At 42.5% G+C, this 26,495-nt stretch overlaps 1 protein-coding gene across 1 annotated transcript; it reads right to left on the reverse strand.

Moving 5' to 3' along the window:
- Positions 1 to 80: 80 nt before the first annotated feature.
- rimbp2b (RIMS binding protein 2b) lies at positions 81 to 26,495 on the reverse strand. The gene is made up of 21 exons (XM_076104433.1): positions 26,394 to 26,495; positions 24,335 to 24,385; positions 20,854 to 21,055; positions 19,897 to 20,030; positions 19,064 to 19,143; positions 18,218 to 18,327; positions 18,003 to 18,138; positions 17,272 to 17,960; positions 14,548 to 14,699; positions 13,828 to 13,972; positions 13,307 to 13,629; positions 12,929 to 13,078; positions 12,136 to 12,362; positions 8,707 to 8,759; positions 8,093 to 8,198; positions 6,548 to 6,752; positions 6,237 to 6,405; positions 5,613 to 5,716; positions 3,916 to 3,987; positions 2,975 to 3,109; positions 81 to 487 (listed from the first exon to the last, which is right to left on the reverse strand). Exons 1-21 carry the CDS (start codon positions 26,493 to 26,495, stop codon positions 296 to 298), a joined length of 3,537 nt encoding a protein of 1,178 aa, XP_075960548.1. The 3' UTR covers positions 81 to 295.

Below are 26,495 nucleotides of genomic sequence, written 5' to 3' on the forward strand. Positions count from 1 at the left end.
GCGTAATCAGTGCCATTAGACCAGAGTGCCCCGTCTCTGTGTACAGTAAAACATCAGTCAGAGACTCCGAGGTAAGATACTCAACACACACATCAGATCATAAATATGAACTGTGTTATTGAAAATATGTAGTTGATACTTTTAACAAAATACAAATATTCTAGTATACAACAGATGTACAAGAATAAAGCATTTGTTAATTAAGCTCACAAATGCCACCTGTCCACTGTGATGGATTTTTTTTTTTTGAACCACTACAAGGAAGTGGATGACACTTTCCAAGTCTGTCAAGAAATTATTTTACAGCGCCAAGTCTTTGCAACAGTGTCTTCCCTTTGGAGAGCAGTCCCTTTTTCTTTTTGGAGGAGTACATGTCCAGTGGGGCCCTGATGGGACTGCCGGGCCCCAGGGCCAGGGAGCCAGGGATGTGTGGACGCACTGTGGGAGAGCCTGCTCTTCTGGGCGGACCCGATTTTTCCAATGGAACCTAATGGGAGACCCGTAAGGGACAGTTGAGGGTGTTAAAAAGCCAGCCGTCTCGCACACCTCAGTCACTACTCCCCTCCTTCTCTTAAGTCCTTTCTGTCTCAGCAGGGCCACCATGGCTCTGAAGTCTACCTCCCTGGATGTTGTCCTGCGCACTCTGGTATATAGATATACACACTCCCTCCCACCCCCTCTCTCTCTCTCTCTGCCAGGTAGAAACAGTGTTTCCTTTTTATGAAGCTGCTTGGATTAAACTACAACAACACAGAATTTAAGCATGACATTGACTAACTTCCCCATCAATGTAAGGTGACAACATTTCCCAGCAATGAATATCAAGGGGCAGGACAGTTCCTCTCACACAGACGGATACATTTGCTTTTTGGGACAAGTGGGACATATTTATACCACATTCACTTTCCTTCCCCTTAAATATATATCTATATCCATATAGATATAGATATATATATAGAGAGAGAGATATTTACTGATACAACTGGGTTACAGAGAAACTACTAGTCACTATTCCTTTTCTGTAATCATGAGCTAAAAGGCTCCTTTAAATTGCACTTTGGGAAGACAGATGGTGAAAGATTCCATATGAGGCTATATATTTATATCTGTTTGAAACACCAGAAGATGTACCATCTCAAAACCATTCTGCTTTATTTAGTATTTTATTACAGTTTAAAGTGAGACTTTGTAACTTTTGTGGAAATAAATAAACATTATTCCACTTACAAATGGAAGCAAAACACATGGTTGCTCAATCCACTCAGGGGTTTTGTTGCTACCGCCTTACTTGGTCTGGTATGACCAGTAGCTTATGATGGCTAATGTTAGCAAACTTTAGCTAAATATTGCTGTAAAACAGACGTTACTGTGTCAGTTTGTCTTTTATCATTCGTCACAACTTCTGGCACATTTGAGCTAAAAAGTAGTGTGGGAATTCTGTCATTTGTAGCCGCTGCTCAGCAGAAGTTCCAGAGTCTCACTTTAAATCAGTAACTATTAGTTGACAATCTGATAGTTAATCCTGGCTCACAAAATTAGTACCGATTTGAAAACCTAAATGCTAACTGTTTTGATAAAAACTGAATGAAATATCTTCATGCTTTTCTTTGGGGTTTTGCATAGAATTGGTACGATTTTCTGGCACGTCACACTGCACTGACAGTCTAAACGTTACCATTCATTTTAACTAAACTTTTTGGGTAATTGTACAACAATGGCCTTTTAGCGTACCATGAGTTACAGCAGGAGACTTATTGCAGGAGACGGACATTGTCATGTACAACACTCAGAGAAACAACTGAAGATACCATACTTCTTGTCTAATGCATTGGCTGGGTTTACTAACTAACAACAAACATTAACGAGTGTTTTGATGAAACAAAGAGGAATCCTAAAACTACCTAAAGACATAGCAGCACTAAAGGAATGTCATATAAAGTATACATGTTGCATACCAGAAGCTAAGGGTACCCATGTCATCTGCATTAGACGAGGGGGGGGGGGGGGGGGGGGGGGGGCGTACTCTTGGTATCCTCAGTTGCTCACTTACGTGACGGAAACAGAGCCTTTAAGGTGTGAAATGAACACTCTTCTTCTGTTTTGCCGAGCGGGTGAGGAAAAGAAATAAAAAAATATATATATGGTGATGGCATTTCAATAGTTTGCACTGTGACAATGTCAAATTAGACCACAAGGAAAGAAATATCTGATGACACCTATAAATATTTCAACAATTGCATTAGTTGTTAAACACAAAATAACATATATTTACATTTAGTAAATAATTACTTCTGAAATTATTCTCTGATGGCAACATAGGCTCAGTGACCTTTGCGTGCTACTTTACAAGAAAGCAAATATACAAAACAAGGCGTTCAGGAGCAGATACAAAAGTTGTACTACACTAGACTGTTTATATAAAATGTTCAAGAATTCATGCAGCTGGACTATAGAACATGCTGAGCTACAGACTACATAGTTCATCTTTGAGTACAACAAAACTATTTACTCTATTAGAAATGATTTGAGATCAAACATAATATATTCATAAAGCATCTGTTAGAATGCTAAATATGCATGTGCAAAAAGTGTTAACTGCTGTTTTTCCAAGACAATACAGAACAAGTAAAAAGTCCCAGGAGCGTCCCCCCCCCCCATTCTACTATCATTGAGAATGCTTTATGAATACAATAGATCCACGTATTATACAATGCACAACTTCCCCCCCTTTCACAGCAGTAAACATGAAAAATAAAAGTACCTCTGTCAAGTATTAGTCTTAAAGTTTTATTTTTTTTATATAGATCTTAGACATCTATTTATTTACAGTGTAATGCTCAAAAGTCAGAAATCCCATCGCACTTCAATGAGACACACACACACACACGCGCACAGACACAGTACTAAAGGAGATAGAAGGAACTGAAAAGAGTAAATGGATGAGAGAGGGCTAGTACTGCGAAGGAGCATGTACCCTTTTGGTCTTTATCCGTGCAGGAGTGTCCTGGGGGTATCGAGATGGTGAGTCAGTGAGAAAAACCTCTACATCATCAGGCACTTCTTCTAGAAAGTTGGAAGGAACAAGTCCCTTGTGTCCATTGAGCTCGCCCTGCGGAGTAAACAAGGACAGAAAGACTAAATGTTACAGTTTAACTCTGACGAGGTGCATAGGAGTCAAAGTAAAGCTGCAATAGAGGTGAGAGATGGGAGGATGTCTTCATGTACACAAGCCTGTATGTTCGGCTTCTCATCAAAGATTAGCAGTTAGCTAGTGCTTCAAATGAAAGTCACATAACGTCTATGGAAAACAAATGAATGACTTTTACTACCAGAACCAGGGGCCCTAAAAATAAGTCCTCCCACTTCCTGACTCTACTGACCATTTGCTTCCTCAACATAGAAGCATGCGAGTCTCCAATGTCATTTAACAATACATTAAAATAGCCTCTCTTTTTGTATTTGTGTAGGTTTAAGTTATAATTACATCTCCTTTGTTTCTGAGATAGACATGTTTTTTCCCCATCAGGGTGGAATCATGCATTGCTCTAAATGCTACAATATCCAATGAGCCGCAACCACCATAGCTGTGGCAAAAAATCCAGTTGTGGGCGTAAATGAGAGATTTGACAAATTAATGCAGCTTTGCCATTGCAATAGCGAACAAAACTATAATTGCCATATTCATCCAATTCAGTCATTGCCTTGTGCATCTTTGTATCAATCAATCATATTATTTCCGTCTTTTGTACTGATGATTCAACAGGGACAATTGCATGCATACCCAAGTCCTGGAAATGCACACCTACAGGTGTGCTTAGTCAGGTAGCACACCTGTAAGGATGCACTGTGCACTAAATAGTCATGGGGAAAAACAGATGTTCAACAGACATGGAAATAGAAATGTTTCACACTTACATAATGAAAACCATCTTCATCTATTTCACCAAAAACTGTGATGACGTCACCGGCACAGAAAGTCAGTTCACCCTGTCAAAGAAGAAAAGATCCTTGAAATACATTTGGCCTGTTGTACTTTTCCTGTTGTTTACAGCAGTATAGGTGTGCAGGCGACTTTCCAAAACATCAAAATGTACTGGGGGTTTGATGAGTTTGAAATGCTGTGCTTCCTTCTCCAAATCAATGTGATGCATCTTAAACACGAGTGTCAATTCAGTCTAGGCAGACGGACTGTTGCAACTGTAAATGCATCAAACGTTGGAAATTTGAAGACAGGATTGCAACACACTGGGCACATCTGTCCTACAGGATTTCAGAGAACACACAGACCAAACATAGCGCATGTACAGTATGTAGGAGACAGGTTGACACAAAAGACCAAACCGAGGAGGGGAGATGCTGGCTCAGGCAATGCATGAGGGGCTGTATTAATGACCACCGGGGACAGGGGGCCGTGGCCCGTCATCTGAAGCCCACCTCCTCGTTTGCACTCCAACAAACGGGGGAGGAAAACACACACAGTGCAGACAGTACCGTACCCTCCTCACTCTCACTCACCTCCTCATTCAGTCTGTTGCCCTCATACTGTGTCGGTGGCAGTGCCAATAGAAAGGTCAGAATAAGTGAACGGGGGAGGTGGGGCAAAAAAAAAACAGCACGGGAAAGTAATTCAATCCTAGCTTACACAATGCTAACTGTAACTCCTCATTCAACCTCACCTTTGTAAATACAGGCTCTTTTCACAGCTGCCATTTTGACACGTCGCAGCAGGGTAAACGCAGGTGTGATTGATCAGATGAATTATGGTCCCATTCCATTTAGTGTGTCACAGCCATTCCAGTGAGCCAGCATGCACAGTACCAGGGCCCTGGCCTAACTAAATGGAACATCATAATTAATGGTATTAATAACACCCGTGTTTACCTTGCAATGACACGTCAAAGTAGCTGCTGTGAAAAGGGCCTAATTCCCTGAATCGCACTGAAAGCAATAGTTCGATATCATCTTACCAAGAGTTATACAAGAAGGTCAATACCACTGGTTTGAAGCGGTAGCTAGGAGATGGTTAGCTTAGCTTGACATAAAGACTGAAGGCAGGGAGAACATAGGAAGGTACCACTCTCATGTCAGTCATGAAGGTTTGTTAGCAGCTGATTAGCTACACTTAGCACAAAGACTGGAAGTAGCTGTAGACAGCTAGCTTGGCTCTGTCTGTAACCCTCTTAAAACTACAACTTCTCATTTTTACATTTTGGCTTTTGTCCAGATTAAACAAAAAAGGTGTAACGTGTTATTTAGTGTGCTGAGAGATACTGGTAGGCAGATTTATTCAACTTTTGACAGAGCCAGACTGTTTCCCCCTGCTCCAGTTTTTGTGCTAAGCTAAGCTAAGCGAGCTTTGTAGCTTTATGTTAAACCGACCGACACAAGAGTGATATCAATATTCTAAGCAACATAGTGAAAAAGCCTATTTTCAGAAATGTCAAACTATTCCTTTAAATTATGAGTTGACGAAACAAAACATTAGATATCATCTTTGTGCCTGTGCACCTCAAATATAGTGTTTTTACACAGTTTTTATGCATTTTTTAACATGATGGTGGTGACAGGATGAACATGACACAGTGAATAGCCGGAGCCATGGAGGACAGTACCTCTACATCAACGTTAGGGGAGCTCTCTCGGGGGTCATAGTCGTACAGAGCCACCATTCTCCGCGTTGACATTGGATGTTGACGGCCGCTCCGCCTGTTCCTCTCTATGGAGGGGAAAAATAATAATGGAGAGAAAAAGCATTAATCAGTGGGAATGATGTAAAAACTGTATTGTTGGGTGTGATGACCTGTGATGACACGCAATAGCCTTGCGAGTCCAACAAACTTTGCAATCTGATCATCTGGCTTGCAAGGTAAAGTATTCCTACGTTCATAGCTGGGGAAAGCTTAGCGGCAGCAAATATAGAGGAAATTCACAGATGAATAAGGATGGTGAGAAGTGAAAAAAAGCAGTAAAGATGAAGCAGAAGAGCATCTAACTGGAAACAGACCTCTCTTGGACTTTCTGGACCTGCGATTTATTGAGCGGCCATCTTTGAAACGGTCACAGTTCACTTTACAGGAAAGCAGAAAAACATAATTAAGTGGGAAGAGTATAGAAAAGGAAAAATGCATCTGTATAAGACAGTTCAGTAGAGCATTAAGTGTGTGATAGAGACACAGAGAGGTACAACGGCAAAAAAACAAAAAACAAAGTGGTCCTGAAGGAAAATTATGCCTCACCTAACTTCTCCACAGGAGTGTTGAGTGGAAGAAAGCCCTGTTTTAGGAGCTGGTCCATCATGTCGTCATCCTCTGTTTGGATCTCAGAGACCATGTTACAGGGGATCAGACCCACTCGGTCTCGGACTTTCGCCCTGTAGAAGCCATCCGTGTCTTTATTCCCAAAGACCTAAAGAAACAACAAAGTGTTAGTCAAAAACAAAGACAGACACTATAATTCCTGCAACTAGATTATTAAAGAAAGTTTAAGTTTAAAGAAAGAGTACATTGTTTTAGCTAGGTATGAAACATAATAATCTGTAGGCCAGCACCTTGATGATCTGGCCCTCCTTGAATGGCAGCTCCTCATCCGCAGCATCGGGGTTTGGAGACATGGACATGGGGTCATAGTCAAACAGAGCCACGAACACACGGGTCATCTCCTCCGGCTCTGATTCCTCATAGTAATCCGGGGAGCGCCGTCCCCGCCCCTGCCTGCGATCGCCAAAGCCGTCTGAAACATAGAGGAGGCCTCTGCTGCTACTACCAGCCGTATACAGCCACGCTGGCTGTAGAGGCAATGAGAGCAGAAGATGTCTCTTTGTTAGAGCTGACAGGGGAGAGGGCGATGAGATGCATGTGTGAACAAAGAGCCAAAGATCGAATGCAATAATTATGCTTTTAGTTTTAATCTCTTTCACTTTGAAAACGGTACTCCTGTTGTGTTCACGCACCAAAAGCAAAGGATGCTTCCACCAAAAAGGCTTGGTACAATCGGAGCACACCAGGGTTCTTCGTTCACACATCTCTGCTTGCTGGCGTGACAGTCTCTAAACATCATAGCACGGTGATAGCACAGTACAACACAGCACAGACAGGAAACACATGTCAAGCAGTTTTTGGGGTGCAAGGGAAACTGAATGACTGTGCGCACCAGGAGGACACAAGTAACACTGCACTATTGTTCATTGCTGTTTCACTGCCTTATCTCGCAGAGGCTGATTAACATGCATGCTTTCCTAGGAATGGACATGATGAGGAGAGCATTCCTACATCAAATGCAGGTGTACATACGGTCATGCTTTTAGGCCAAATCTGGAAACAATGTGCAGCAAAAAGGGGAAAAGGAGGCACGTTCCCAAGGGAGATAACACATCAAATGCCCCAGCAGTTCCTGGCAGCGCAGATATCAGTGAGGTGGAAGGGATGAACCTGATATCAGTTCCCCATGCTTCTCATGGATCACCATGTTGAATGTTTCAATGGCAGATTGTAAGTCTGAATGATGCCTCAGAGATCTTGCAACCAACACTAACTAAGCAACTGAAAAGTGATTTTTGAAAGATGTAAAATGTGCTTCAATGGTGTAAAACCTGTTTGACTTCGATGGCAGTAGAGTTGAAAAATGTGCAACCGAGTTAGACCAACAAGGCAGTCTTTCCTTCGCACGGTATTGTAAACGGCTCATGCAAAATTAAAGCAAACGGGCTACTGGCTCAAGAAGGCGGGAGGAGAAGGAAAAGAGGAGGTGGCAGAGAAGCTAGGTTAGAGGAGGGCAGGCTAAGTTAGTGTGGATATGGAGGGTGGATGGGAAGAGTAGGAGTGAGTTGGGGTTTCTTGGGATTGAAGGTGTAGGAGTACATACAGGGAAGGGATTTTCATTCTCCGAAAAACAGGAAAAGTGGCCAGTCTTGTCTTCCCCGGTCAGCTTTATTCAGCTAAGCTAAATTAAACAAAGCAGCTAACTGTCCAGCACAGAACAAAATACCACCATATCACTGCATGTGTTTCAAGAAAGATTCTTGGCCTTTTCTGGCATTGTCAAGGTGAATTATCATCGTCAGCTGCACCACATACCATATTGATCCTCTGAGGACATAGATCGCCATATCCTGCGCCGAGCTACACTGCCATAGTAAACATCCTCCTTGACGGGTGAGAGGTTCCCCTCACTCCCCTCACTGTTACTGTCCATGGTGATCTCTACAGAAGACACCAATCACAACGTTACGGTCAGAGATCCCCCGCACACACACACACACACACTCTGCTCTACCCCATGGCCCATTCACTCATGCTAAGACAGTAGGATGATGAAGTTGCCCTGAGGTGGGGGGTGTACAAGGCAACAAGTTTCACTCTGGAGTCACTGGGTGTAAAACAGCAATGCTTGCACTGTTGTGGGGAGGTCAAATTGGGTGGTCATGTAAACATGTTAACCCACAGTAAACACAGGCAAAGGGAGTGCATCTGGGATAACTTTCCTGCAAAACTGCACGTGAACATTTGGCGAATCCAGCTTGTGAGGATGGACAGCTACAGGGTGTGCAAACACCCCACAAAATAAAGGTCTACGTGGTTGTTTAAGCTCTATGGGAGAGATGTACAGCTCAGCTCACATGGGTAAGGTAACACATGGTATAAATAGCACAAACATCAGTGGCCCTGCAGGTGGGGATGACGCGTCTCCTCATGTGGTGACCTCACTAACCAATGGATGGGATGGGCCGTTGCTGAGGAGGGTTGCCGATGTGAACCGGCCTCCTCCCCGAGTGGTCCAGGCGATCAGCATTTCCATAAGATGATGAGTTCCCAATGATCTTTAGAGTAAAAAACAAAAGACACGAGGTTAGAACAACAAATTGTCTGCATTGGGAAGATAAGCAAACATTAAAAAGAATCCCACAATCCTGGTAAAACAACTAAAAAAAACCATAAGAGCAAATGATTTGACTTCCATTTGTCCTTAGGGAGGCAAAATGATATTTAATAAAATCCATAAAACAATAAGAAAACCCAACAAACCATTAAAACGAGTAAATCAAATCAACCCCCAACACAACAACATGGACTGGGGGTCAGGACGGGTCAGATGTTTAGCTAAAGACCATTTGTTTGGTTTGTTTTGTTCTGTGCATGTCAGCTCCTTGATGAGAAAAGAAAGCAAATGGCAGCACAAAAGACTGATGAGAATGAGTAAACAGAGAGAAAGAGTGGATGAGAGGAAAACTGAAGTGCGAGTATGATCAAAAATGAATTAAGATAGTTAGATAGCCATTATAGCTTCAGCCTGGGGCTTTGTATTACAACAATCAAAACATTTAATATATAAAAAATGATGATGAACAAGAAGAGTTTTTGCTGAAACAAGTGGAAGAGACAAGCAACAGATGATGCGTATGGGCTTGAAAGGGTAAATGAATAACCGCAGGCTGCAGAAGTCTTGATCTAGCTTTATTTTGTATATGAAGCAATGAGAGGCGGGAGATGCTGCAATAATGCTTCAAGCACAAGGTGGAGCGATATGGCTGCAGCTGAAGGGTGAGCCGTGGAGAGTAACAAATGAAGCCTGCAGCTGAGAGAAGGCAGGGGAAGAAAAGACAGGAGCAGTGCTTCCCCATTCATTGCACACAGACTTTCCTTTAAATGGAACCTTTCCCCTCAAAGACATGAGAAGTCAAAACTTAGTTAAATGGCCTTTAGGTAATTGAAAGCTTTACTTTAATACCACCTGACATACAAGCAAAGTAACTCACTCAAAATGAAACATTGAATCAGACCAACCATGAACATGTGATAACTTGTCATAAAATGAAGAACAAAATGCCAAATGAAAGAAAGAAAAGGGGGTAATCATAAAGAAAAACAGACAACATTCAGAAAACAGAATGGCTGCAGCTTGCTGATGAATAGTACAGCAGAAAGTCTGAATCACACACCAGCGGCTGGTCCCGGTTGAGCCTGGACAAAGACTGGGCCCTAGCCTCCCTGTGGGGGCTGTAATAGACCCTGTCCAGCTCGTTCAGCCTGCCCTCGCTCAGAGCCCCATCCCTGGAGTAGTTTCGCGGCTCGGCCTCCCGACCAGGCCCAAAGTGCTCCCTGTTCCTAAAGTCACCAGTGTGTACCGACTTGGCTGCAGTCACTTGCATGTCAGAGAACTCCTCCTCCACGCTGCCCTGGCGGGTCAGAGTTCTTTTCCGGCCCATTGCCAGCGCCCGCCTTTCTACCGGGCCTTCACAGTGAATGATGTGAACAGGCCCCCGCATGGGGCTGCCATGAGAGTAGTACCCTCGATACCCACGGCCTAGAGAGCCTTCTTCCTCACTGCCGCAGTCTAAACCACTGTCAGGACTCTTGGTGTTCTGGCGGTTGGGTCGCACCAGGCCGCGGTCGTCTGCGTTGTAGCCGTAGCGGCTGTCGGTGAAGCGTGGGGAGGAGCGCTGGCGCTGCAGGTGGCGGGAGTTCTTGCTTTGAGTGAGGTGGTTGTGCTGCGGGTACATCCTTCGCTGAGTGCGTGGCGTTCCGGGCCGCCCGCCCTCTTCAAAGCGCAGGCGCTGGCCCATGCTGTCCACGCAGTCCGACTCTTCCTCCGCCACCTCGGGGATGCTGTGAAGACGCTTGCTGCGGAGCGACTTCTGCTTCACCACCTCCCGCTGGAGATCCCAGCAGTCTCTTTCCTCGGCTAAGTCCTGACGCTTGTAATAAGCCTTCAGCCATGACCAGGAGGCAAAGTTCCACAATTTCAAATTTCAGTTAGTCAGTTCAATTCAAAAGGTTGAGTTTAGATTTGTTTTGTGAGGAAGGTTGAAAAGTTTTTTTCGGAGGTTTTTAGAACAGGCAGGAAACAACACAGTATGTGAATAGAACAAATGGGGGGGAAAGACAAAATAAAGACAGAATTAGTTATTTGTGGCAATGTAGTAAGACATGCAGTCTCATTCCGTGAGGAGAAAATGGCATGCTCTGAACAGGAATCTGAGAAGGCTCAAGTGTGGAGTGATAACTGATAAACTGGGCACACAGGTTAAATGTGGAGAAGGGAATTTCACTTGTGAGAAATTGGAAATATCCAAACAAAAAAGAAGTAAACAGGCTTAGTTAGTGCCACGGGTGAGGGTTAAATGAAACATCAATATGCATGAAATGAATTAAAACATCTTAAAAAAAAGAAGAAGAACAAAATGAAGCTGGGAGTGGAAGAATCAGCTGCTGAGGACATACTGTATTAGGACACGTCTTTAGCAACAATTTCAAATGTAGTGAAACATACAGAATGTCCTTCAGTGTGCTCACAGAAAAAAACAGCAGAAGCAAATTTGACAATTCATCTTACTACTATTCCCATAACAATATCGAATTCAATCTAATTAAAATTCATATTTTGATATCATAACTATACAGATTTTAATATAATAATGTGTATACAGAAATAAAAGGGGGTTGGACAATGTGCAACAGTGATTCACAAATAGATGGCGATGACAAAAAGGAGATGCAGCATTGGTGTATTTAAAGAGTTAATACACTAATGACTACTCATCATGAACAACACATTCCTGTACACATTAACCTTCCCAATTGTGCAATGATTTTGTACCGACTTCTGGTAGCAGGTCTACTTTAATAACAGAGGACCAATCAGCTATAGTACCCTCACCCTGGCAGATTGCCTTTACATCCACACATCCCCACTGACAGACCAAATGAAGACAGGATCATGTACTGACAATGTTAACATTTACATTGACAAATAGGAAAATTAAACATTTGGACATGACAGACGTAAACAAGCGTGAATATTTCCATTTAAGTACTCACTTAAATGAGATTCCCATGTGCACTTGATTATGACCCTTTGATACAGTACAGTATATTAAAATGTGCACTTCAAAATCACAGTCTAACGTTTGACTTTAACACTTGTAACACTTGAGCATGCGGTACACACAGCCATTCCCATGAGCTCAGCCTTGATTGACTAATGCAGTGCTGGAGGGGGCGGGTGTAGGAGCAGGCTGGGGTGGGACCGCTGATTCAGCTAAAACAAGGCAGGGGAGCTCAGCCAGGCAAAGCCACGACGGGCCTGGTTGTAGAGCCTGTGAGAGAGAGCGAGTACCTCTGTAGGTGGCACGACTCCCACCCTAAACCCCTTGCTGCCTCTGGCCTCCCCCTGGCCACTACAGACTGAAAGTGTGCAGTGTGTACCTTAAGAGTGTTGTGAGAGTTGATGCTGCGCCTACGGCCTTCCTCCAGTTGCATTTCAGAGTAAAGATCTTCCTCATCCTCCTCCATTATGTCGGACAGGTCCGAACCCCGGCTGCTCTCTGTCTGGTACTCTTCACTGTGGCTGTAGTGGTGATGGTGATGCTAAGGGAAAACCAGAGAGAGAGGTGGTGAAAGGGAGCATATTAGGTAGAGATCAACAAGTCAAAAGTTTTATATTCTTATCTTTTAATATACAAGTGCAGAAGCAGCTAAAAACCTTAATTGGCTGAACATACAGAATTTCCTTTAGCTTTTATTTTTGATATATGTATAAAAAAGCCTACAACTATTGTTTGATTTCAGATCAAAGCCAGAGCGTGGTGTACACAAAGCTGTGTGTGTGTTGGTGAAAACTCTTGAAGGCTACACAATGTGCACTAAAATTATGCAATTGTTTTGCCAAAGTAAAATTTAAGTTTACAACTGCATTCGTTAACACTTGGAGAACACGTTTACAAGATTCTAGAAAATAAAAGAACAATATTTTTGCAATACAAATGCAGATATACTCATTAAGAAGAGGTTCAATGTGATATGATGTGATTTCATTTCATTCAATATGGTTTTGCCAATATGATGTAGGTAGTGCATCCATGTTCTTACCAGAAACAAGTGATACACATTCACCGCCTGTCTGAGCACAGCTTGCTTTGTTTTCTGTAAAGTACCTGTCTGCCCAACTCTGAGCCTCTGAGGAATTCATCCACCGAGGCTCCTCTCCTCCTCGCATGAGGAGAGTCGTAGCCATCCTCCTCCTCGTCAGAGTTGAGTGGATGCAAGGCGTTACCTCGCTCACTAAAGATATTTCTTTTCTCAACCTGATAAAATAAACGTTACTTAGAATGAAAAAATATCCAAATAAGTTAGTATAACATTCCTACCATCACAGTTTTTGTTTTCACAAAACAAAGTTTAACATTTTTCAACTTTGTGCTAATGTAGTTTCCTAAACATTTTCAAGAGACATGCAGTTCTAACTTACCAATACTAGTTGTTGTGTAAATGGCTTTTAAAGCATGCTGACTTTCAGAAACAAGTTAACTCACCCGGTTGCCCTCGGCAAACACTCTCTGGGCAGCTTCCCTGGCCATGGCCTTGGCGAGGGTGTTGGGGATGGGGGCTCCCTGAGGCTGTGGCAGGATCCTCTGAGGAGAGGGCGATCGCCGTGGCTGGAAGTGCGGCGGCTCCAGGTTGGGTCCACGCATGGGAGGGAGCGGAGAGGGGGATCTCTCCCAGGGCTGGGCTGTCCGAAGTCCCACCTCATGCTCTTTGGTTTCTGGCTCTCTGGCACTTACTAAGGGTTTGGACTTGGGCATGGGGTGGCTCTGGAAATGAGTCTGGGGATGAGGTGGGGGTTGGCACACGGGCTGTGAGTGCGGCTGTGCGTGGGGCAGCGTGTGGGGCTGGGCTTGAGGCAGAGGCTGCACCTGGGGCTGAGGATGATTCGGGGGGTACGTTGACGGGTAAGGAGGATGGGTTTGTGAGTGTCCCGGATGGGACTGTGGGTGGGCCATATGGTGGGAAGGTGCATTGGTTCGTTGGGAGAGGCGTGGAGAACCCAAGAGATTGTTTGGGATGATGGCCACGGACGAGTCCTGGGACTCTCCTTGTGTTGATAACGTCCTTACAATGAGTTCCCTGGCCTCCAGACACTGAATCCTGTTTAACTCCACGGTCACATAGTCTGCTGTGGGGTATAAGACCTCTGCTATCTGTATTCACATGGGAACCAGAGATTTTTTATTTTTTTACCAAAGGGCAATTAAAAACGTCAGCACACAAAAGTACATACTCTGAAATCCTACTATCGTACAAACTAACTGCCTTTCTAGCTCTCATACCTGTTGGCTGAAGAGAAATACCTGATTATTAAAAATCCCTAAAAGACACACACAGATTTGTAGATGTTGGAGCTTAAGCGCAATACAATGACCATGTTAAAAACTAAAGACTTACAGGCCTGTTGGAAAAAGGTCACCTTTTTCTCTCCATCAAGCATGCAGATTTGTGACACATTTGCTCACATACACACAACAAAAACATTAGCTCCTTGTGGAAAAGGGATTTTATACTGGTGCAGCACCATGGAGCCTGCGCCAGCTCTCTTTTTTTGAAGTTATAGCTAAAGTGATGTCTGTCCCAGGGAGCTGGATACGAGCATTCTATAATTTCTCCAGGAGATGGCAATAGAGCACTACTCATAGATGTCACCGTTGAGGAAGGCAAAACCTTTTCAAAGACTTGTATTATAACGACTAACAAAAATACTTGTTCTGACATTTGTTACCTTTTGTCCCTTTGTGCACACGGCATAGCCAATCACACTGGCCCCGTTAGAGGTTCCTGAAGACGTCAGAAGTGGCGGCTTCCATCTGACCTGCAGGACCCCCGGTATCTGACCACACTGGACCTGCACCTCCTGGGGAGGGAGAGGGGGCCCTGGGGAGCACAACACACACACTGTATAAGGAGAGAAAAAAAAAATACAGCTCAACAGTTGCCGAACCATTTCTGTTGATCAAAAAATATCAGTGCTATGGACTTTCTACATTCAACAGTCATTTCACAGTGGTATTCTTGGGTAATTGAATTATGTGTGAGCCTAACCTCATGGTATTACCAATAATTGTATTATAAACATAAAAATCGAAGTCATTATGAAAGTATTTTTGATTTCAATGAAATGAAGAGTTGATATGTGTTGCTGTGATACACTGAGCCAGTGACAGCTGAATGTATTATCTATTATATTCAAATATTGTTATTTGTAGAATGATTTTTGTGATATTTATGCTCATCTCTGTGATGTGTGTCCCCAGATTGATTCATATGCATGTAATGCGCAGGCGGTACATTGGCAGAAAAAGCAAAGTTTGCCAACATGCGACCATCAGTGTACGTGCAGCAATATCCTGTTGCCAGATTCTTCGCTGCCAATATTCTATGGAGCATCAAAAAAACACAGTTTGCTATTTCCACAATGTGTCAGTGCTGCTTGCATACTAAACAACATACCCATCTGTGCAGTGCTGCTGCTCCCCTGCATTCGCACAGTGAGAGAGAGAGTGAGCAGATGCAGTCAGCAGAATCTCCGAGCTGCAACGTGCAACTGTTTGTTTGTCCGAGAATCTCCATCAACACACAATCTTGATCACATTTCTATACTGACTGTCAGCAGGCATCTTGGAACAGCAGCAGTGGTTGTTTGGAGATTTAATTTCCTCTTGTCATTTTCAAACTGTCATAAACAACGAGCTCCTCTGAGAGCTGAATTGAGTGCATAAATGAATATTTCAGTGGAGCCACTATCATTAATACTGGACGCAAACAGCGGACACTAATTTGTAGTCAGGGAATTGGAGGCTGCTCCGTGTGACTAATAATAATAAAAATGGTATCTCTAAGAAGTAATGAAGTTGTTTGGAGAGCCCATGCTGAGTGTGAAAGCCTAATATAGGGCCTCCAGACAATGTTCTTCTTATTGACAGCAGTTGTTCAGCACCGATACTGACACTGTTTCAGACGCTTCTAATTAACATGTCCAATAGATAGATTTCTTAATGAACTCGCAGCATGTTAGCTCATCAGCTGCCAACAGAAAATGTCAATTCAAACTTCAGCCCAAATCTCTCCCTGTCCTCCCCTCTCTTTGTCTCTCACTACCATTGTACCTTAGTATCTGCACCCACATTTGGCTAACTACACAGTATCTGTAGATTTACAGACACAAAACAATGCTATAAATGTAGCTGGCTGTGGAGACAAATCACATTCTCACTTTAAAAGATCCCCGTAGCTAGACAGTCAGCATCACCAGGTCTCATGGGAGAAGAAGTCCCAGAGATCTGCGCTCACTATTTACACAAATCTGCCTTCGAGAGACACTGTTTCCAGTGTAAAAGCTCCATTCAGCAAATTCTTGTTCAATGTTTTCTCATTGCACTTCTTTTTCCGTCGTGTTTCTACCATATGTGTGACTTATCGCAGTAGTACACACACAAATCCTTGAGGGCAATCTAAAAGTGACTTGGGAAAAATGAAAATGGCTGAGATGTTTGTCAAGTTTGCAAATGTAATAGGCTTGAAGCGTGCGGCTGAGTAAATAAATAGATTGCTGTGTTGGATGTAAATTATCCGACTGCTTTCATTTTGAGATACCAGATGACTTTGAAAGAGAATATTAGACTGCAAGAATGGCAATCAGATTGGTGGTGGCACGAGAGCAATGTTACCCCTTTATCATAAATACACCTTTTACACAAAACTTACAAACTGGCTGCATTTGCAGACACTAACAAAACTAAGACTTTGGTTCAGTCTGAGCGCTCTCTTGTTTCCAGCCACAACCGGTACTTGTATTAAAAGAAAAAGCTCTGTTGAACCCACTGTACGCCATCTTCCCAGCACCAAAAAGCAGAAAGACAAAGCTTGCGCATACAAAGTTGAGCATTTATATATATTGCATCTTTCTAGTCTTCCAACGAATCAAAGCGCTGTACACTACATGTGTACATTCACCCATTCACACACACATTCATAGACTGATGTAGAATGCAGATGGCATACAAGTGTCACCTGCCCATCAGGCTCTAAACTAATTCACACACTGATGGCACAGCCTTCAGGACCAATTTGGGGTGCAATGCCTTGCCCAAGGACAGTTCGAAACCCTGGAGGTGCCGGTCTGACCTACCTCTGAGCCACAGTCGCCCCTTAACCTTACTGTCTTGCTAGACAAAAAGTCAGGGCATCCCAAAAGTCATTAGGATACATTCTGTCGGAACTATCTGTACGAATGGCAATACTTCAGTCTGGACCAAAGCAGTGGACCGTGAGACCAACCAACAGGCTGACATTGCCATCCCTTAAGCTGTGCTAGCGTGGCTAAAAATATCCCAGTAGGTCTAGCCGTGACTATAAAACCATACAGCACAAAGAAAGAAGACCCTGCTTTTCTGTGGTTTACTGGACAGATCAAAGTAATAATGTGAGTGCTGTTTTAAAGGCTGACCTGCAGGCTGAGTGCAGAACTCCACAGAGATTTCCCTCTTCTCCCTTTGATCCATCGGAAGCTGCCAAGGCACCTGATGTGGCTGTGCCACAACCTTCACCTTGTAAACTGTCATGGGCTTCAGGTTGAAGAACTTGTACTTATAGCCCCCCGCCTTGACCATATCGTACTCTGCACCATTGAGGAATATGGTGTGACTGTAGTTGCTGTTGCTGGGCATCCAAGAGAGCTCAGCAGAGACCTGCGTGATGCTGTCCACCCGCAGGTAGTAAGGTGCCACCACCACGTCCTTTCCCACGAGCAGAGTGCACCGGAGCTCGTCCGACGGGCCCCGGTCAGTGATGCTCTGCACGGAGATACGATAGGTGTTTGTGACCAGATTGAGCTTTTCAAGAAGAGTCTTTGTCCTGCCCCCGTAGGGGACACTCATGCGGAACTCCTTATCCACCAAGACATTGTAGCCACTGATGGAGCCCCAGCCCGGTGGGACCACAGGAGGATCCCAGCCAATGATCACACTCTTGGCCAGTTGTTTAATCAGGTTGATGCGGCGGGGATAAGGCACAATGTCTTCACCGACCTCGTCAGTGCTGACATCCAGGGTTCCTGTCCCATTGCTTGAGGAGCCCAGGAGGTCCATGCCCAAGCTGCTGGTGCTTATACAGTCTAGTTTACTGTCAGACAGCAGGCTGCTTATGCCTGTTCTTGTGCCAAGTTTCAGTCTCTGAGGCCCCAGGCTACTGTGATTGAGGTAGCCAGGTTCTTTAGCCACTGTGTCCCTGTGTTGGACAGAGGGTGTCTCCTCATCTTGGACAAATTCCACAAAATTGGATGGGACGAGTCCCCGTTGGCCATCCAGCAGCTCTCCTGAGAAACAAAAAGCCGATAGTCGGTATTGTGGTGATATTAAGGATAGAGGATTAAACCATACCAAGGCAGGTCAGACCTTCATAGAAGCCGTCGTCATCCATTGTCCCGTAAACGTAGAGATACTTCCCTGCCAACAGGGGGAGCTCTGCCTCAGGATTCTCATTAGGCCCGTCATAAGGATTGTAACTACAGCGAAAAACATAAACGGCCAATTCAACTGCAAGCATTTTATATTTTCTTTATGTAAACCACTCCAGTTATCTAATATGTATGTCAAGGAAAAGGTATTTGTTGAGTGCTGCTTTGAAAATATTAAATTTGTTTCTATTTTTATCAATTTATTCTGTTTTAAAAAAATATATAAATATGAGAGAGCTGACTACAGTGTGGGTTGAAAGCTCTGGCCCTGTTTCACATATTTGTGCTCTGAGGATTTCAATTATTTTTTGTGCTGACAGGTAATTTTCTTTAGAGATAGAAACACTGAATGATCTTTAAGACCACAGCCTCAAGCTCTGTGAGAGAAATCAAATAGTCTCATCAAGATGTGTCCATGACTTGTTCACACTGAGCAGCCAGTTCAGTTCAGTGGTATGTGAAGGATATTTAGCCACCTCTCTTGCGAGTTATCTCTCTTTCATTGAACGGTCAACTGTTCAGGGGGTTGTTTGTTATGTTAGCACAAAGCTCCTGTTAACACTTACTCTGAAAATGCAGTGACAACCACTAAAAGTATTTCCAAAGTTAAAGCACTATAAGGAACTTCATAGAACTTGTTGGGAACAATAAGGCTCTCATCCTACACTGATCTGATTACTAACTCTAGAAAGGGGTTGTATTTTTGTCTGAATTCAGTTATTCAAATGAAACAATATACGTGGTGAAGAGGTGAATAAATAGCTGTGTGTGGGTGTGCACGTACCTGTACCGAGCAATACACAGACGAACCTTTCCTGTGAATCTCGGTTTGGACCTGGTAGTTGAGCTGAGCTCTTTGTCCATCTAGAGAATGTGAAAGACACAAATAATCTTATTTTCAACATCAAATTCTCCTTCTTGTTTGTTTTCGACTTTTCACCTGAGCGGCAAGCATTCTTAATTGAAATTATGAGCAAATTTCCTAATTTGAGTTTACAGAGAGTGTAAAAGCAAAATTACTGGGTCTGTCAATCGGTGTCTTTGCTGTGGAAGTTGTTGAAAGTCTTCCAAAAAAAAATGGAAAAAAAGCACAGAATATACATGATATTTCTTTTGTTTAAACTGTTCACCTCCTGCGCACTCACAATAGTTTTGATCCATCACCAAGTAGCCAGCCTGCATGAGTAAACCAGGAAGCCTACTGCATCCCAGCTACTCTTGTTCAGCCCAGACACATTATTTAGATCAAACATAAGCCGCATCTTTTCCCAAAATCGTTTTTTACAATCTGTTGCAACAGATCTAACATTGATGAGTTGAGCTCACTTAATGCTGTTCAGGAGACACTTTTTAATGTTGTCACTTGCTGTTGGTGGAAGTTCACATACCTGACAACCGGTTTTCATTTGGAAAAACAGGGCAGAATAAAGCATCTAAGTTGTTGGGGATTCTTCTCTTTGCAGCCCCACATTGTCATTTTGGATGTTTAGAAAGATTTGCCTTGTGCGGTTTGAAGTTTGTTAGATGTCAAGCAAAGTGTAAATGGAGAAATATGCAATAAGGCACAAACCATATGGGAAACAAATAGACACAATCAGATACCTCAGGGAGGAAAGCCCGTGCTGGGCTGCTGACTCGACCGCGAGTGAGGAATGTTGGCTTGACAGAAAGGAGCTCTGGCTTGTCTCCACTGATCTGGAGTGGACGAATGAACTCAGATATCAAAGATCTGCTTGTTGGAGCCTCATTGCCTGTGGAACAAACAAAACGTCTCTCATCAGATCACAATAGAACAGAACTAATATCAAACGTGTGACTCAAAAGAGAGAGAGAGAAAGCAGAAAATAACTCAACATTTTAACATTGTGTCTGGCATTATCTAAACACATAGTGATTTACACTGTATTAAAATGTAATGCAAACCACAAAACAGTACCAATAACAGTAACTGTACTATGACATGATACTCACTCTCCTTTAAAGGTACTACTATTTTACAAAAAAAGGTTTTTCAAGCAGGTTTCATTAAGGTCAAAATCTTACAGAACCGTTTCCAAAAATTCGTAAATCTTTTTTTATTTAAAACTTTAATTGTTGAATGATACATACTATGCAATTAGTGAAACATTTGTATATTCACAAAAGCAAGTCAAAAACAAACAGAGAACAAGTTTTGCCAGCTAGAGGCTATTTCTCGCTAAGATTGATTATTTCATTAACAGTTTGTGTTTACTGCGTATTAAGTCAGAAGCCTCCCAGACTTCTGATTTAAGCTGCAATGTGTTCCCCTCATTTTGAGGGAACGGCCTCCTCTTCCAACATGTACAGTGTGGAGTTACTGCCATCAGCTCCACACTGTGGACTCAGAAATGATACATTTATTCAATTGCACAGCGGCAAATTAATTTAGTTTCATTTATTAATTTTGGTCGTAAATGGGATTTCAGCCGCTTCACAATATGACATTAAGTCAATATTACTATTTTCTCTACTAAAAAATACTTAACATATGAATATGAGACGTATCTGAGTAAAAGCAATAGCTTCATGTCAGCATAACGATCCTAGACGTACCTTTTCCTATGGGGGCAGCCAGTCCATTAAGGAGCTGTGAGAGGGATTTGTTGGGCGACCCAGGAGATTCAACAGTTAAGGGTTCAGTGCCGAGGATATCAAACTTCCCAGCCTGGAGCCGGAACTTCTCCAGCTCTTTTGAGAGGAGATTGAACTGCTCACTCTGAGACCGACATTTTTCCTCCAGCTCGCGAACTTTGGCCTGATGGTGGTGAGGGAGGAGAGTCGTCAAGAGAGAGGAGTAAGAGAAAGAGAGAGGCAGACAGAAAGAAGGACGGACAGACAGGGGCAGGGAGAGAAAGGATAGGAAACATAGGACAACAACAGAAAAAAACAATAAGGAAACCAGACGATGCAGGACTGAACATTCTGCACACAGAAATACTAGAGGACATACAGTAGAGCAGGTACGTATATACGATGCTATACGTCTACTGTCTACACACAAATAGGAATACGATTTAATTTAGGACTCATAACATGTGGATTGGTCATTACATAGAAAAACATATTAAATGACTTTAACCAACAGCATACAGATCACATGCACAACTACAGGTAATACAAATAATACTGAAAATCAAAACAGTCTTGCATCAAGACAGTATGCACACCCAAACTGCACAGTGTCTTAGAGAATGAGGCTGAGGATGTTCTTTAATTTGTATTATTGTCAAGTAATCCCTTATAAAGACCAAAACCAACAATAATTTGGTCCTATTGACAACTATTCTCTTATTCCTCTGAGCCATAGAGCTCCATTGTTGCTCAAAACAAATCAATGAGCCACACTGTCACACTGGGCAACATGCTCCTTTATAATGATCAACATGGGCTTTGTGGTTTATTTGAAAGGAGCAGTATAGGATTTAATGACATCCAGCGCAGAGGGTGCGGATTGCAACCAACCGAACACACCTCCGCTCACTTCTCCCTTTTCAAGCGTGTCCGGGAACTACGGTGGCCTCCAGGTAACACGAAAACGCAAACGGCTCTCACTAGAGCCAGTGTTTGGTTTGTTCATTCTAGGCCACTATAGAAACATGGCGGTGCAACATGGTGGACTCTGTAAAGAGGACCTGCTCCCTATGCAGCTACATACGACTCATCCTAAACTAACGAAAACACAATGATTCCTAGTTTCAGGTCATTATACACTAATGAAAACATAGTTATGAATATTATATTCCATTTCTGCTGATAAATCCATCTAAATCCTACACAATGGTCCTTTAAGTCAATCCCACAAACTGAACACCGTCCTGCTTCTGTAAATACTCAGTAGAGCCCAAAATGTGCATTAATCTGCAGCTGAAAATAGTCCACAGCAAACGCACTATTTGCTTCTGTTTGGGTTTGTTAAATGTAAGTGTGTTAACGTTTGCTAAAAGCTACAGCGCCCCTTTGTTTTGGGTAATAACTTTTTTTTTTGTTACGTAGGAAAATATATATTTGTGACAATACAGAATTTCTGTTTTTAAAATCTACATGTTCATTGTAAATAATTGGAGATGGGACTGAAAGCCACAGACAGGGTAGGGGAGTTAGTGCATATTGTTGGTCCTGGTCATTCCATGGGATTTGTTGACAATGACAAATATATAAAATAACATCAGCCGTATACTTTAAGAGCAGGAAACTTAATTAATACAATAACAATAACACTGACAAACTGAGCATGATTGTTTGGGCAGGGATAATTGAAATTCCAGGTGCTAGAGCATGATGTCTCAAGTCGAATGATGATTGAGGATTAATCATCAAAAATCACTTTCCAATCTCAAACTGATAACAATCTGAAGCGCATAATGCTCTGGAGGACACTGAAGCTACCATGGAATTTCTTTAGCACTGCCCAACACACAGCAGAGCCCCCCTGTATACTGCAGCGCTCTCTATGCTCTGTTAAGACACGGAGTCCATTTCATGCACACAGATTGTTGCCGGATAGAACATGCTGTTAGCACACAGACAACGAAGGAAGTCTTGTAGTTGTGAAATAGAATAAGTAAATTAAGAGGCATTCGTTTCAATAGCTTCATACACTTCTCAGCTGTATGGCAAATAGAGTTTTTAAAAACACATGCTGAGTAACAGACGTGCAATGTTACAACTAAAGGATCGCATTCATCACTGATCCTTTGATAATAACACAGTCTTATACACTAAGAAAGTTATCATTTACTGTATGCATAGATAAACAGATGTAATGACTAATATTTATGTACTCTAGGTACAAAACTGAAAAGTTTTCATTATAAAATATCTGCAATACATAAAGACTTCCAGACTTTTTTTTTGCAACATAATTTACCAATTAAATCGATTTTCTCCATGAATTTATATTTGTAAATTTGTATTTGTTCACATTTAAACACACACTTTTAACACGTGTTTGGTCTGATAAAGTTAAATTTGCACACCTCAATGTGTTGATGGGCTTTGATTATGTGGGATTGAGGTCGGTCAGTGAGGCCCCAGGCATTCCTCTTTAATTGAAGTCGATCCATATTCTGAATCTTTTCATCAATTGTTAAGCGAGTGCCGCTGAATTTTTCTTTATGATCAAGTCAGAAAGACCTCCAGTTTATGCTGTCAGTCAAGTTCCAGACTTTCAAAAAGCTCTCCACTTGTGAGTTTGCTTTGATGGGAAATGTGAAACAGAGCTGAGTGGGTAGTAAAGCCCAAGAAAAGAAGCAGCCCTGAATATTTCTGAAAACCAAAAAGCAAAGAGCACACATCAGATTAGTTCTGAACTGATGTATGCTTTATAAGTTACCTTTTATCTCTTGAGTACCACTTGTATATTTTATCATGTTTATCATTAATACAATATGTAGATCATGATGAATAATTGTTGTTTGTAATGTGGTGTTTCATCACCATGCCTCCTGGGCCAAAGTAAACATGGGGCTACTATTAACTATACTGGGAAAGGTGTCAAAAAATATTAAGTAAATAAATAAAAACAATTCTGAAATACCTGCATGCTGTCCAAGTGGTTCTGTATAAGCATAAACACACACCCATTCAGTAAAAAGAGATGTAGGAAAGAAATCAAACACAATTACACATGTGATCACTCAGACACATCTTGAAATTACTGTTTGACACCCGCTCATACGCATCATCACCTTATTACAATGCTAAAAGAAAGATGAAACAATAGACAGATAATGGCAGTCTGTTTACGATTTATTCACCTCTCTGAAAACGGCTATTTACACATCTTAGTTAAGTTTAAATGTGTAGCTCACAGGTGAATTTAACAATATTGTGAAAAGAAATCTACTCAGCCTAGGATTTATATCTAAAACATGAGAACTAAAGAAAAAAAGAGCATAAAGGTTCAGTGAGGTCAAGAAGAGCAGGAAATATTTCTAGGTATACACAGGTCTGCCCCGGGGCTGACTAGTCCCCTATCCTTCAGCAGTAACCACATAAACACACAGTCAACCCCCCCCAGAGTCCAGACGCTCACCTCTAACAGATGGACAGCGCCTTCATGATCCTTTTTTGCCTCAACCTGAGCCTGGGAAATACAGGGTGCAGTGTTTCAGTTCACTTTCATTTATGTTGCAGTCCCGCTCCAGTCTAAAACGCCAATCAAAGGCCTTTGCAGACAAAACGGAAACACCTTTTCATTCATTAGTGTTTTGGGTGAAAATGGTTGAAAAGAAAGCCACCGTGTCTGTCAACACTATGAGAGGCCACGACGAAGGATGACTCTCATCTGCACTTTATTTATTTACCTCACATTTAAGATTTTATAACAACCTTGATTTAGGCTATTCTTACTTAACCACAACCAGCTCGATATACTGTGGCTTTTCTTGCACCATTTTCACCTTTTATATATTTTTTATTTTTGTCCTATTTAATTGTCAAAACAGTGAGTTATGTAACGTCCACATTAAACAATTATGTGCATGCAAGAAAGTTAATGTCCCCAAGGAAGTATTTGTAATTCAGTTTACTGAACTTACCTGTGACGCCCACTTGCCTGAGAGCATCTAAACCAGAGGTCAATGAGAGTGGTTTGATGTGGTTATGTGCCAGTTTATTTCTTGGCTCTGAATAGTTACCATGCGACCAGCGGAGACTCCAGGAAGTTACTGGCCAGCGAAAGAGTCAACGTGATGTGCAGCATTTGACCCAATGGCCTACAGGACTCTTTACAGCATACCTCACCCCCTAATGGCTCTTTCTAAAAGACAAGCTGATATAAAGAATAAACTATTTCAAGAGAAGCAGACTTTTTTTTAAATTAAGTTTAATGCAACTGATTCCTGCATTACACACAGAAAGCTTTCCTTCTCCTGGTTCAAGTGGCCTCTCTCGTCAAGAACAACCTTGGCCACTGGCCCACAGGTTATTCAAATTTGAGAATACCTCATCTAAACTGTCCTGAAAATATAATCCCAGTTATCTCATTCTCCAACTGAAACCCAATTTATTTGTTGCTACAATACAGTATATTGGAATGCAGGTGCGACTTTGGCTAGTATTTCCTTCTGTGATGATAACCTACTGTAGATGTCATTCAAACAATGAACATGTTGCCAGAGTGTACGTTTGAATGGTCGGTTGAATTACATTCAAGAAAAATGGCTTTGACTTAACGCGCTGTGCAAATGTGTGCAAATGTGTGCAATTTTAACAAGCACATGTTAAACGCTGTTCCATCAATAATAAATTAAGGAGGCTAGTGCAATCAAGGGGGATGCGGTTTGGGTATTATAGAAGCAATAAACTGTGTAGAAATGTAGCGTATGTGCCATTTTTCTTATGGGAACTAGAAACATCTGTGTTCCACATGAAGAGCATCTGTGGACTTTGCAATTTCATAAATCTACTTTGCAGGCAATTAATTTAGGAGAATGCAAAGAGCAGCAAATGTTTGAACGAAGATAATGCAGTAATGAGCTTCTGTTAATGAGAGAAAGAAGCCGAGAACTCTGCCTGCGAAAGGCGGACCGTGAAGTTAGAGCAACACTGCGGCAACAGCAACACTGGGGTATACACACTGTTTCTAGAGAAGGCATTTGTGACAATTCCTATCACGTTCACACTAAAGTCTCAGCCATCGCAGCCATTGCTATGCTCGCTTTGACATTACAGTCAGCTCCAGTGCACAGAGGTCCGACCATCAAATGGCCCGGGCCAGCATTTCTGTTTAAGCAAGCCTCTAAAAAGTGTCAAATCTACTCTGGGTTTTGAATGTTGGATTTGCTTGCTTGTAACAAACAAGAGGATTGCTCCTGAAATGTTGAGCACTCGGGGTTTGGAGAGAGATAGACAGCTGAAGGATGGGGTTGAGAGGATGCACTGGGAGAGCTCTTGTAGTGCCAGTGATGAAAATGTTGAGAGAAGTGAGTGCTACAGCCCCTTTACTCTGCTCTCTACAATACAGTCTTCGAGTTGACTTTCACCTTTGCTGGAACAAAAAGCTCTTTGACTCATGACAAGGGCCCAGGCTGAGCAAACAAGGAAGCCCAAAGTTCTGGTGCTGTGAGTGTAAGTAGCCTGAGCTTCCTTACCGTCTGAAGAACTTCAATCTCCTGCTGCTTTGCATTGAGTACAGCCAAGGCCTGCTCATGCTCCAACTCTAGCTGCTGCCTCCGCTCTGCAGCCTCGCGCAT

Source organism: Anarhichas minor, unplaced genomic scaffold, assembly GCF_050575085.1.
Source record: "Anarhichas minor isolate MPS153535 unplaced genomic scaffold, ASM5057508v1 ptg000030l, whole genome shotgun sequence".
NCBI classification, from domain to species: Eukaryota; Metazoa; Chordata; class Actinopteri; order Perciformes; family Anarhichadidae; genus Anarhichas; species Anarhichas minor.